This window comes from Argiope bruennichi, chromosome 3, assembly GCF_947563725.1.
Source record: "Argiope bruennichi chromosome 3, qqArgBrue1.1, whole genome shotgun sequence".
Taxonomy (NCBI): Eukaryota; Metazoa; Arthropoda; class Arachnida; order Araneae; family Araneidae; genus Argiope; species Argiope bruennichi.
In genome coordinates this window covers 101,306,255-101,318,598 of record NC_079153.1, presented here as the reverse complement: position 1 = coordinate 101,318,598, position 12,344 = coordinate 101,306,255, and the positions used below count along the sequence as shown (strand labels likewise).

General features: G+C 27.2%; 1 protein-coding gene across 1 annotated transcript; it reads left to right on the top strand.

Moving 5' to 3' along the window:
* Positions 1-4,122: 4,122 nt before the first annotated feature.
* Positions 4,123-6,202, top strand: LOC129962758 (nucleolar complex protein 2 homolog). The gene has a single exon (XM_056076751.1). It carries the CDS (start codon positions 4,175-4,177, stop codon positions 5,843-5,845), a length of 1,671 nt encoding a protein of 556 aa, XP_055932726.1. The 5' UTR covers positions 4,123-4,174; the 3' UTR covers positions 5,846-6,202.
* Positions 6,203-12,344: the final 6,142 nt, after the last annotated feature.

The following is a 12,344-nucleotide window of genomic DNA, read 5'->3' as shown; positions in this document are numbered from 1 at the left end:
TTCGTTTATTCTATTTTGATAAAAAAAAATCTAATATAAAATTACTATTTCTGCATTAGTTGCGCTATTTGCTGAACTAAAAGAACTGAAAAGCATAGCATTTCCAGAGTAGATATTTTATGACATTATATCATATTATAATGTAAAATATTTACACTCTTTTAATCTCTTCTTGTTTTTAATTTTTCTTTACTGCAAAATAGAAAACCATTAATATTTTAATAGATAATTTTCTTTTTAGATAAAAATTTCAACTCTTCGACTTCTTTGTTGTGTTAAAAATGATCCACATTTAAAAAGTTTATCTACATCAAATGTTTAGTTGAATTTTATAACAGTCTTGTTTCATCAGATAAATGCCTTTAAAGGATTTTGCATAGAAATTTACATTCAGCCAAAGAGAGAGACGCTGTAACGTATATTTTGGAATTTTTTAAGATACAAATCAGTATTTACTATCCAATTTACAAATGGAACGAGCAATTAAATAACTTTTTAATGCTTCATTGAAATGTAAGAATTTTATTTTAAATATAAGTATTATATTTCGCTTCTCATTTGGATACATTTAAAAGAATTTTTTTTCTAATAAAATGCAAATTTTTGCATTTTTTTCTTTAATAAATAACATTTTGATTTTGATTTTTTTTCTTGACTTTTTTTCAATTTGTTCCGATTTTAAATATATTAATCCATACTTTTAAAATGTTCTTGAACATCAAAATATATATTTCTTTTCGAAAAATATAAGCGAAAGAATTGCTTCCTATCAGTTGTTTATTAGCAAAAACCTTTTTTCAATTGAAGGAAATATTGTAATATCAGATAATAATTAGCAAGAGAATCTGAACAAATCATTCTTTAAAAAATAGCATTCGAATGATAGGCTGAATATCAAGGTAAGATAATGATTTTTGGCTTGACTTGTTTGTCTTAATTCGCTAGCTTTAATTGCATGAGCAGTTGTATTCTAAGCGTAATGATTTTTACATCATACAATTTTCAAAAAGAATGCCATATTAAAAGCATTTTTGTTGCTGTTGTTGTTGCTTAATCGCAACGAAGCTCTTAGAACATTCGTACTGATTATTCACAATCCTGCTGTTTTGTTTTATGTATAAAGGGGAAATATCGTTACAAAATAATTTAAAATCATTTTAGAATTAAAGAAAAAAATCCACGAAAATAAAATGAATATCGTTTAAAAATTAATTTTTGTAATTTTAAAGTAAAATGAAAAAATGATTTTTATACAATTATTTGCAATTATTCAGCAGAACTTTAAAGTGAGAAAAAAAAATTAAAGTACAGATGAAGTAACTGAGAAAACTAATTTTTAATAAATTAAAAATCCAAGTAAATTTTGAAAAAAAAATCTGGGGACAATTTACTGACCACAAAATAATGATATACCATATTGCACAGCTTTATTTTCAGTGGCATGTCTTTAAAGAGTTTCGAACTTTTTTTTTTTAATCATGCATTTTAGATCACGCAATTTTCATTTGAAATATTAGTCTATAAATATTATCATGTTAAAATAAAACTGTTTAAAACCAATTTCTTACATATTTAATAAAAAAAACCCGAGCAAATAATTTGAAAAGGCAAAAGTATTGTTAGCTTCTAATAAAAATTCTTAAAATAATAATTTAAAAAATTCAACTTTTGAAAAAGCAATAAATTGTCTTAGTGATTCTTAAACTCAGAAGGGACCACTAAAGAACGCAAAAATTCTCTCCGAAACAGATTTTATAAAATTGTGAAATAAATAGCAATTTTAATTAAATTTCCATTTATTTAATATTATTAGATGCTTTATTTTATAATTTATTTCCGACGTGAGAATGAGTATCAAAATTTTCTTATTAAAAATGATTCTGTAAAAACTTTTCTTACCTGTAGGAGCAACCAGTAAAAACAAAATTTAAAAAAGATATTAAATATATTAAAAACTATACGTAATTCTTCAACAGCGTTTAGTATTTCTTGTATAAAGATGCCTTTTTTATCTATATCTCTCCTGAATGCTTAATGCACATGAAATCCAAGGAATGAAAATTTTTATAAAGAAATTAGATAAGAAGTTCTGAATTCCTTTTTTCAAGGAATAGATTGTTGTTCATGTAAGTGGCATAATATTGCGAGAGTTCTTAAAATTTCTGAAACAATATGTAATTTGAATAATGTTATGTATTGAATAATGTTAATATTTGGCTCAAAATTTATAATTTCAACCATATTTGGCTCAAAATTTGATAAAAGTCTACATTTTGTATTTTAAATCTGTGAACTAAATTTTATTCATCTACCTCTCTTCATTTTGTAGTTATCCTATTAAATTATATCCAAACAGCCATGCAGATAAATTTTCTTTGAATGAAGAATTTCTTTTCAAAATTTGAAAGAAATCTACAAATTTGGTATGAAGACCATATAGCAAATTTCATCCGTCTAGCTTAAAACATTTTTGAGTTGTCGCTGTCACAGATAGATACACGCAAGATACACGATAGATACACGCAAAAATGTGTTTTTCGAACTTCAGGAGGTCTAAAAAGCGGAGATTAATAAAAATATCGAGCTCGATTTTTTGGCACTTCGTATACTAGTATACTCTGTAATTCGTATACTAGAAAATAATGAAAGTATTGTTATTTTCAAAAAATTAAACTCGGGATTTGAAGAATTTCCATGTTTCAAATCTCTATCAATTCAAAAAACGTTATGTTTATCAGTCGCTCGCTCTGTGTGTTTGTGAAACATGGTAACTCAAAGATGCTTTGAGTTAAACAATTTATATTTGTGTGTACATAAAATTTCTGTTTTTCAATCAAATATTTTTAAAAAAATCATTTAGAAGAAATTTGTTATTTGTCATCTTGAGTACAAGTGAAAAAAATTTCTTAAAAAAAAAAAAAAAAAAAGACGAGGGGGAGTTAGGTAGATGAAATTTGGTACATTGCTTTATTATTTGTAGATTCGTATAACATTTTGAGCCATATAAATCAATGGGTGAACTGTCTGTTTATATACATATTCGAATATCTGAAAAAAACTATAATTTAAAAGAGCAACTATTTAGATAAACAAAATTTGCGTTACTAATCATATTACTATGTAAAATTGTATATCTGCATCAAATCTTGGTTTCAATCAGACGAAAAATAGGTGTCAAAAATGCATACTTGTTTTTCTTATTTACATTACGGAATTCGAAATGCTTACACGAAAAGAAGATTGGATATTCTGTGGAGTGTTGACCCGTGTGAACTTTTTCCAAAGCCGTACTCGAAAAATAAAGAAACATTCCATAACGGCAGTGATTTCAGACTATGAGAAAAAGTATGCCTATAGCATCACGAGCATATGAAGAGAAGTTTGTATTAAATTATTTATTAACTATTTAATTAATGAAGAAGTATTGTTAATAATTATCTTATTAATTATTGTCTCAAAACTTTCATTAAAACCTTTCTTACTCCGTTATTTGTTGCGAACAAAATTTGATATTAAATATATTAAATAATATCTAATTTATGTACTTATATAACATATTTATGCCAAAAAATAGCAATCAATAATTTTTAAAACTCCTCTGATTCAATTGATATTGTCATTTTATATATATATATATATATTTCTGACGGTGAAAAGATTTCGTGGATTGTAATATTTAAACAAAAGAAAATTTTACATTAAGAATACTAGCCATGGAAAGATTTTAATCCCGAATAACGCCATGTACAAATAGAAACTTTGTGCTGGTGTATGTGTATGGTTCTTCAATGAAACAGATTTGTCAAGATGTTTGAGAACAGAAACAAAATATTTAATTTACTTATAAGCGGCGAGATGAAAAATGACTCATTTTAAAACTTCCTCCATTCCTTTTTTTACAATATAAGCTTTGGAGTTGGAATTTTCGCTCGTCCTTTGATTTCGATTCTACGTAAATTAAAAAAAAACTTTTATTTGATTATTTTTAAAAATTTTTTTAAGCAAACGAAACGAAACTGCTTGATATAGAAGCTATCTGCTCTAGTATGTTTCAAAGCTTGCCAATTTGCTTCAGCTAAAGAATTTAAGAAGTGAAATGAAGGAATCAAAATAAACAGTAAACGGTGTTAGCAAACCACGTGTATTTGCAAAGGTTTTTCTGAAGTTAGAAATCATGTCGAGCGATTCGGAGGTAGAAGAAGCTTCCACTCACGCAGCTACTTTAAAGAAACTGAAATTTAAAGATCCCGATTTTTACGAATTTCTAAAAGAAAATGATAAGGAACTTTTGGAATTTAAAGATTCAGAGAGCGAAGATGATGAGCAGGAAGCTGCTAATGATGATGAAGAAGAAGTTGAAGATGAACCAGATATCAAGATTTCAGCTCAAAAACTAGCATTTATTAAAGAAAATATTGGGGAAGCACCAACATTTAAGCTGTGCAAAGCGCTGATACAAGCTTTTAAAAGTGCTGTTAACCAAGCTGATGGATCTGACAAGAAGATTGATATGTCCAATAGTGAGTTTTTTAATGATGTTATTAAACTTTGCCTTATTGAATTAGTACCTGCTTTGTATAAAGTAATGCACATATCTGCAGCGCCAGGAAAGAAAAAAATAGATCCCACCAAATCTAAAGTATGGAAGAAAGCTCAAATGTCTGTAAAATCTTATTTGATTGATATGCTGAAAATGATATCACTAATGAAAGAATCATCTGTGTTAGTTCTCCTGCTTAAGCACACAGTTCATTTGATCCCTTTCTACAATGTATTCATAAAATTATCACGTCATCTTTTAAAGAAAATGGTTACCTTATGGTCCAGTGAAGAAGAAACTGTTCGTGTTTTGTCTCTAATGATTATTGTTCGTTCTACCAAATCACTTCCAAAGGAGTATCTAGGACAGGTCCTGAAAGAAATGTATTTTGCTTACATTAAAAATACCAAGTTTACTTCTCCAACAACATGGCCAATGATAAATTTTATGAAAAGGTCTTTGACAGAAGTGTATGCATTGAATCCAGAAATGGCTTATGAGCATGGCTTCATTTATATACGTCAGATGAGTATACATTTGCGTAATGCAATTACAACAAAAAAGAAAGAGGCATTTCAAACTGTATACAACTGGCAATATACACATTGCATATTGCTATGGTCACATTTGTTGTGCAGACTTGTTGATCATGAACCTTTGAAATCATTAATTTATCCATTGGTTCAGACAACTATTGGAGCCATCAATTTGATTCCTACTGCAAAATATATTCCATTAAGATTTCATCTGGTGAAAGCTTTGATGCACATATCAAAAACCACTGGTATATTTATCCCAGTTTTGCCATTTATTTTGGATGTTTTGAAAATAGTTGATTTCAACAAAAAATCAAATTTCAGTGTGAAACCAGTTGAATTTTCATGTGCACTGAAGGTAACCAAGTCTCAACTTTTAGAGGCGGGTTTCAAAGATTCTTGCATTAGTGAAGTATGCTGTCTACTAATTGATTATTTAAAGATTTATGCTAGTTCTATTGGATTTCCAGAATTGGCTTTACCTGCTGTTTTGCAAATAAAAAATTTTATAAAGCAATGTAAAGTATCAAAGTATAATCAACAGTTGAAAACTGTTTTGGTGAAAATAGAAGAAAATAGTCTTCTCATATCAGAAAAGAGAAGACTTGTAACATTTTCTATTGCTGATAATGATCAAGTAAAAAGATGGGAAGAAAACATTTGTTCGGAAGGCACACCTCTTTTACAAATGAAGACAGAATCAAAGAAGGAATCTGTAGTTGTAGTTGAAGACATGCCTCCCAAAAAGAAAAGAAAACATAAGAAATAAATATTTTGATATCTGTTAAAGTTTTTCTCTCTCTCTCTCTCTCTTTTTTTCTTTTCTTTTTTATATGTTGTTGGTTTTTAAAGTTTTTATAAGGAAAGAGGAGTTTAAATCAAATATCACAAAAATATGTTTTTAAATGTAATAGCATGGTGATTTCTGTAAAATCAGACTTTTTAAAAATATTTATAGTAAGATGAAATTTAACTGTGAGAGCATCAACAACATGTATTTAAATAAAATTATTTAATTAATAATGAATTTATTTATTTAGTAAATATATTGCACTTTTTATATTAAGTGAAGTAATCTGCTGTATCAATAAGGTACTCTTTTTCTAAAATAAAAAGTATAAAATAATCTAATATTTTAATCAGTGTGCCTAGCTTTTATTATTAACTATATAAATTTTTAATGGAATTAATTATGCTTTTTATTTCAAAGATATTTTTATACTATTTTGAATAATGGTTATAGTTTTGAGTTGCCCATATTATCCATTAGTTACGTAGGCAGAAAGTTGCTACGATCCTTTTTTTTTATTATTTTGTTGTTCAAAATTAACTTTGAATTACTATAATTCTTTTTACAATTGGCTTTTAATTAAATACTCAGAACTTGGAAAATCAATTAGCTATAAACTATATATATATAAATGATTAATAACATTTCGGGGCAGCTTATGCTTGGGACTGCAACACTGTTTATCTAGTGCACAAATAAAATCACTGATTTATGTACGATAGCTAAACCCATCAACCGCTTCTCTATTTCTTTAAAAGGAACAATGATATGTTTTTTTTTCATAAAGAAAGAAAATTTCTGAAAGAGTATTTTGATGTGTAACACTGTCACTTTCTTATGTTGGGTATACATGCTTATAATCAATCTACTACTGTAAAAGAAAGAATGTACTGTTTTTTTTACTGCTTCTCCTTACTTTCCAGGACAAAAAAAATTTAGAAATTGTAACTTGAATATAAATACAGAAAAATAAAAGATAATGAAAAAAAACTAATAAAAATATTGTACTAAATTTTTTTTATTGATAATTATAGAAATAATTTTGTATGTCTTTATTTTAATCTTATACTTAAATGATTTTTAATTTGCTTATATACAGTTGAATAAGTATATTCATTTTTTAATTTTAAATAAATAATTATTAACAGTTTATTTGTTAATTTTACCAGTATTGTCAAAAATCTAGTTATTTTTTTAAATTCTGAACAATTTTTTTAATAGTCAATGAAGCAAAATTAAAGTTGTGTTGAAAGGCCTCAATGCACAATTTAATATAGGTTATCCCACTTCTGCAATGCACAAGCTGCCAATTATAACATAGCATATTTATACTCTGTTTTATTTTTAAATTGATTTATTGTTGTTAAAAAACAAATAGTTAGTGGAATTCCTTAAACTCTTAATTTAAATATTTTGTTTATATATTCATCTAATGAATAACATGGACAGACTATTTTTAAATGCTTTTAACTTTTTAAAAATATTAAATGAAAACAAACTATTTTTTAAGTCTTGTAACTTCTAGAAAAGATGCTTTTTAAAAACTGCTGAAAGCTATTTTTACCTATAAAATACGAATAAATTTTAAAGAATGATATTAATTTAATTAAATATTGCAAGTAACAGTTGGAAGGGAAGTACAAGGATTTAAAATGTCTGATGTTTTCATATAATACGAATGGCAAAATTGATAAAACTGTTTTTTCTCTTCAATATAAAAATAGTATTTAATGAATTGTTATGAAATTTTAACTGTTGCCTTCCTTATGTTTCTGGCAGAACAAAATTTGAAATATACCTATTCAGTAGTTTGAATTTTCATAGTGTATCATTCATGAATTTTGACTATTATATAAAAAGAATTTTCTGTCATAAGCTTATCTAGATAGAAAATGAAGTTGGAATGAAAAGCATTTAAATGAGCCTTAAATTTAGCATATGTAATTCCAGTGATGAAAACATTTTAATAAATTGTTTTTATTTGCTTAATTTATTAACCCTTCTGTACATGTACTCATTTTTTTAAAAACATTAACACACATACATGGCCATTTTGACCTCAAATGTCAGGCACTTATTCCTTATCTTATTGACTATTTGTGTAAAAGTAAAATATGGTCAGAATGTACAAATTCTTTTTCATGCAAATCTATTATATTTAAGACACAAATGTAATTTTTAATTTAAAAAAAAATTGTTCTTAGCCCGTTTTTTTTCTTTATCTTTTCTGTATTCATTTCCTTTTCTCCCATTCCATTTTTTTTTAAACTTATTATTTTAAAGTAAATAGTTTTTTTTTTCCTCTATAAAAATATTGAAAGAGTAAGAAAATCTATATTTAATGCATAGTTTGTATTTGAAATTTTTTAGAAAAAAATGCTTAAACATACAGTAAAAAAAAATCATAACTTTTGTCTTTTATTTTTATATACACATTAAAAAAACTCTATCATTCCTGATTCAGAATAAAATTAATTTTTAACAAACATTTTTTGACAATTTATTCATATTAATGGAGAATGTATTTTATATAAGTATTTGCCACTTTTTTTCTCAACCTAGAATATACTTCTGATCAGATTTTCTTTTATTCAGAATCTGTGATTTGTTCCAATTGTATATCAGGATCACTTTCCAAAATTTCATCACTATCTGGCAAATCTGAACTACCATCATTTTCACTATCAGTTGGAACGCTTACTTGTAAGATCTCTGCTGCTTATGTAAATATGTATGCTGTCATAGCGATAACGTTAAAAGAATATGAAATGCTAGCACACACAGAGTTTAATTTGACCCTAATTCTTCTATAAAAAAAATGAAATGCATTGATTTCTGATGTTCTAATTTTCTTCTATCAACCTCATGAATTATAGGCAGTAACTGGTATAAACTTTTTATAAATTCCTAGAATTTCTAAATAAAAGAGAAAGAATTGACATCAGAAAGACTGATGGGTTAATCGTGCATGCTTTTCCAATGGTTTTGTTTTGCCCTTTATTTACTAAATTATTTTACCATCAATTCTCCAAATTTATTTTTGAACCAGTAGTTAAGTTTCAATACAGAATAAACCCAGGGAAGGAAAAAAAATCATTTTTAATTTTAATAATTAAAGATTTTTAATGTTGCTTGTAGTTGATATTTACCACTTTCCATTGGAAATATGCTCTTCCAGTTCTTTTAAATATTGTTTGAAAAATAGTTGTATTACAAAGATATCAGCCTGATTTAAACAGTACTTTAAAGTACCATCTGTAAATAAAGGGTTAAAAACACATAAAATTGGAGCATTTATAGAAAAATGAATAAAAATTATATACTTTCTTATGAATTTTTAGCATTCAATTTATTTAAAATATGTATATAAAATGTGTGATTAATAGCATATAATCATTTAAATACCATCTTTCATACTTTTTTTCTCAGATAAAGTTTCATTAAGATTAGTGCAATAGGACATTTTTTCCAAATAATGAATTATATCAGTAATTTATTTCCAACAAAAAATAATTATGAATAATAAAGTATTTGAATATGCAGGTTATTTTTTATCTTAGTGAAAAACATTTATTTTTCCTTAAAATTGCATATTTCATTAACTTAAAACCTTCTTGTACATATAGCAGGTATCAAAATCAGAGTAAGGAGATTTTTCACTATTTAAATTAAGTCCAATCTTTGTTTTCCCAATAAAACAATTATTATATTTCTTAACAGCTTGAATTGCAATTTACTTTTAGTTGGGATAACAATTTAATTTTCCTAATTTTAAGAGACGATTTTGATATAGGAAATTATGGGGACTTTTTCATAAAAAATCAACATTCATCTTCTGTTGAATGCAACTCATCACTGTCAATTTGCTCAAGAAAGTTGATGACCAGCTATATTTGTCATTTCAGATCAAATAATTGTAAACATACTTAAGAAAATCTATCTTATTTATGGATTAAAATTAACTACCAAATAAACTTGGTAAATTTCATTTATTTATCAATTATTCTTGTTTTTCCTTTATTCAAAAATGCAATTAAAGTGTTAAAAGACACTTTGTAAAGTTGATTTTATTTTTCAGTAAATAACAATTGAATTTCATTTCTGTCTATATTTTTTATTTCTGATGAGCAGTGTATGTTTCACAATCAAGCAAGCTTATATGCGCTTGGAGAAGATAAGCTGATACCAAATTTCATTTACTGTTCACAAGCTTGCTGCACTTCAACTTGGTGCTTGGATGAGTCAACAAAGAATCGGCCTTTTGGCAGATTGGTCCAAAATTTATCAGATTTACAACTCCAATTAATTGCAAAGCTAAGTCCGAATCTCAATCATCTATTTGTAATTGTTTCTGTGTTTATGTACTAGCAAAGAAGTAGTTTCAATATACTACATGCGCAGAAATAAAAGATTTTTCTTCTTTTTTACATTAAAATTTTTTTTCTCTCACCTTTACCGTTTTAAAGAATTGATTAATTCTAAACTAGTCCTAGATAAAAGTGCTCTGTCTTGGATCTGGCAGAAAACATTTTTATTCATAAATGTAAATGACTGACAGCAGCCTATTTCGAATAACTGGAAAAATTTTACTTGTGATTTTTTTTTAAGGTTTGATAGTTTTGATCAGGAAATATTTTTGAATACAGGATGGGATTGATTTTTTTTTCAAAATTGAGATTTATTTAATTTTTATTAAATGGATCTAGATTATTTAAAAAACGATTCTATATTTCTATTAAATCTCCATTTTATGAAATCGAAAGGGAAAAAAGTGTATTTTAGAGAATAAAAATTTGAAACTCTGTTTCAAAATTCAGTTTTAGGTTTTGAAATATATAAACATATTTTAGCAGTTATCTGGCCGAATAAAAAAAAACTTTTGAAATTTTATTTCATGCAGGAGGCATATTATCTACAAAAAGCTATGATGAAACTGACGTCCATTTACATCGCGATACAAGAGCAAAAGAGACCAAAATTTTCCTTTCACTGGTTTTACTATGAGATTTTGGTAGGAGTTAGGACAGGGAAATTTAGATATCTTTAAAAGAATGTGGTAAACATTAAAGATTTTTATACCTTCATTCAGAGCGCGAGAACCTGCTGAATTCATCAGTTTTCCAGAGTGCGTGTTAAAAGTGATTAAATAAAAAGTGGGAATTCGATCAGGAAATAAGTGAACATTTTAGCATGAAGAAGCTTATTTTATTAATTTTAAAATAGTGTAGAAATTTTCTATGCATTTGTATGTTTCGGAAAAAAAAATTGATAAAATTTTGAAAAAATAATTCTTAGTGATTAGCTACTAGCTAAATTTGATAGAATGTATATATATAACGTGATATATACATATTATCAAATTTATACACATATGTATGTATGCGTGATATATACTTATATATATTGGGTTGGCAACTAAGTAATTGCGGATTTCACTCATAGATGGCTTCAGTTGGAATTTTTAGGTTTGCAGACGTAGTACAAATGTAAAACACATTTTGTTATTTGATAGTTGGCAATTCAGCTGTCAATCAGAAAAAAAAAAGTTTTTTGATCGGTTGCGTAGTTTTCGTTTGGCGTTCGTTGAAAAATGGAAAATCAAAAGGAACATTTTCGTCATATTTTGCTTTTTTATTTCCGCAAAGGGAAAAACGCATCGCAATCTCATAAAAAGTTATGTGCTGTTTATGGTGATGAAGCCTTAAAAGAACGGCAGTGTCAAAATTGGTTTGCCAAATTTCGTTCTGGTGATTTTTCACTCAAAGATGAAAAACGCTCTGGTCGTCCAGTTGAAATTGATGACGACCTAATCAAAGCAATAATCGATTCGGATCGTCACAGTACAACACGTGAGATTGCAGAGAAGCTTCATGTATCACATACATGCATTGAAAATCACATAAAACAACTTGGCTATGTTCAAAAACTCGATTCATGGGTTCCTCACGAACTGAAAGAAACGCATTTAACGCAACGCATTAACAGCTGCGATTTTCTAAAGAAACGTAATGAAAATGATCCATTTTTAAAACGACTGATAACTGGCGATGAAAAATGGGTTGTTTACAACAATATCAAGCGGAAAAGATCGTGGAGCAGGCCAGGTGAACCAACTCAAACAACATCAAAAGCTGATATTCATCAAAAGAAGGTTTTGTAATCAGTTTGGTGGGATTACAAAGGAATTGTCTACTTTGAACTCTTACCACCCAACCGAACGATCAATTCTGATGTCTACATTGAACAACTAACGAAATTAAACAATGCAGTTGAAGAAAAGCGGCCCGAATTGACAAGGTGTTGTATTCCATCATGACAATGCAAGGCCACACACATCTTTGGTCACTCGGCAAAAATTATTGGAGCTTGCTTGGGATGTTTTGCCACATCCACCATATAGTCCTGATCTTGCACCATCTCATTACTTTTTGTTTCGATCTTTACAAAACTCCTTGAATGGTAAAAATTTCAATAATGA

Bases quoted from the DNA above. Each gene is read 5' to 3' on its own strand.
- LOC129962758 (XM_056076751.1), top strand. From the start codon at position 4,175: ATGTCGAGCGATTCGGAGGTAGAAGAAGCTTCCACTCACGCAGCTACT.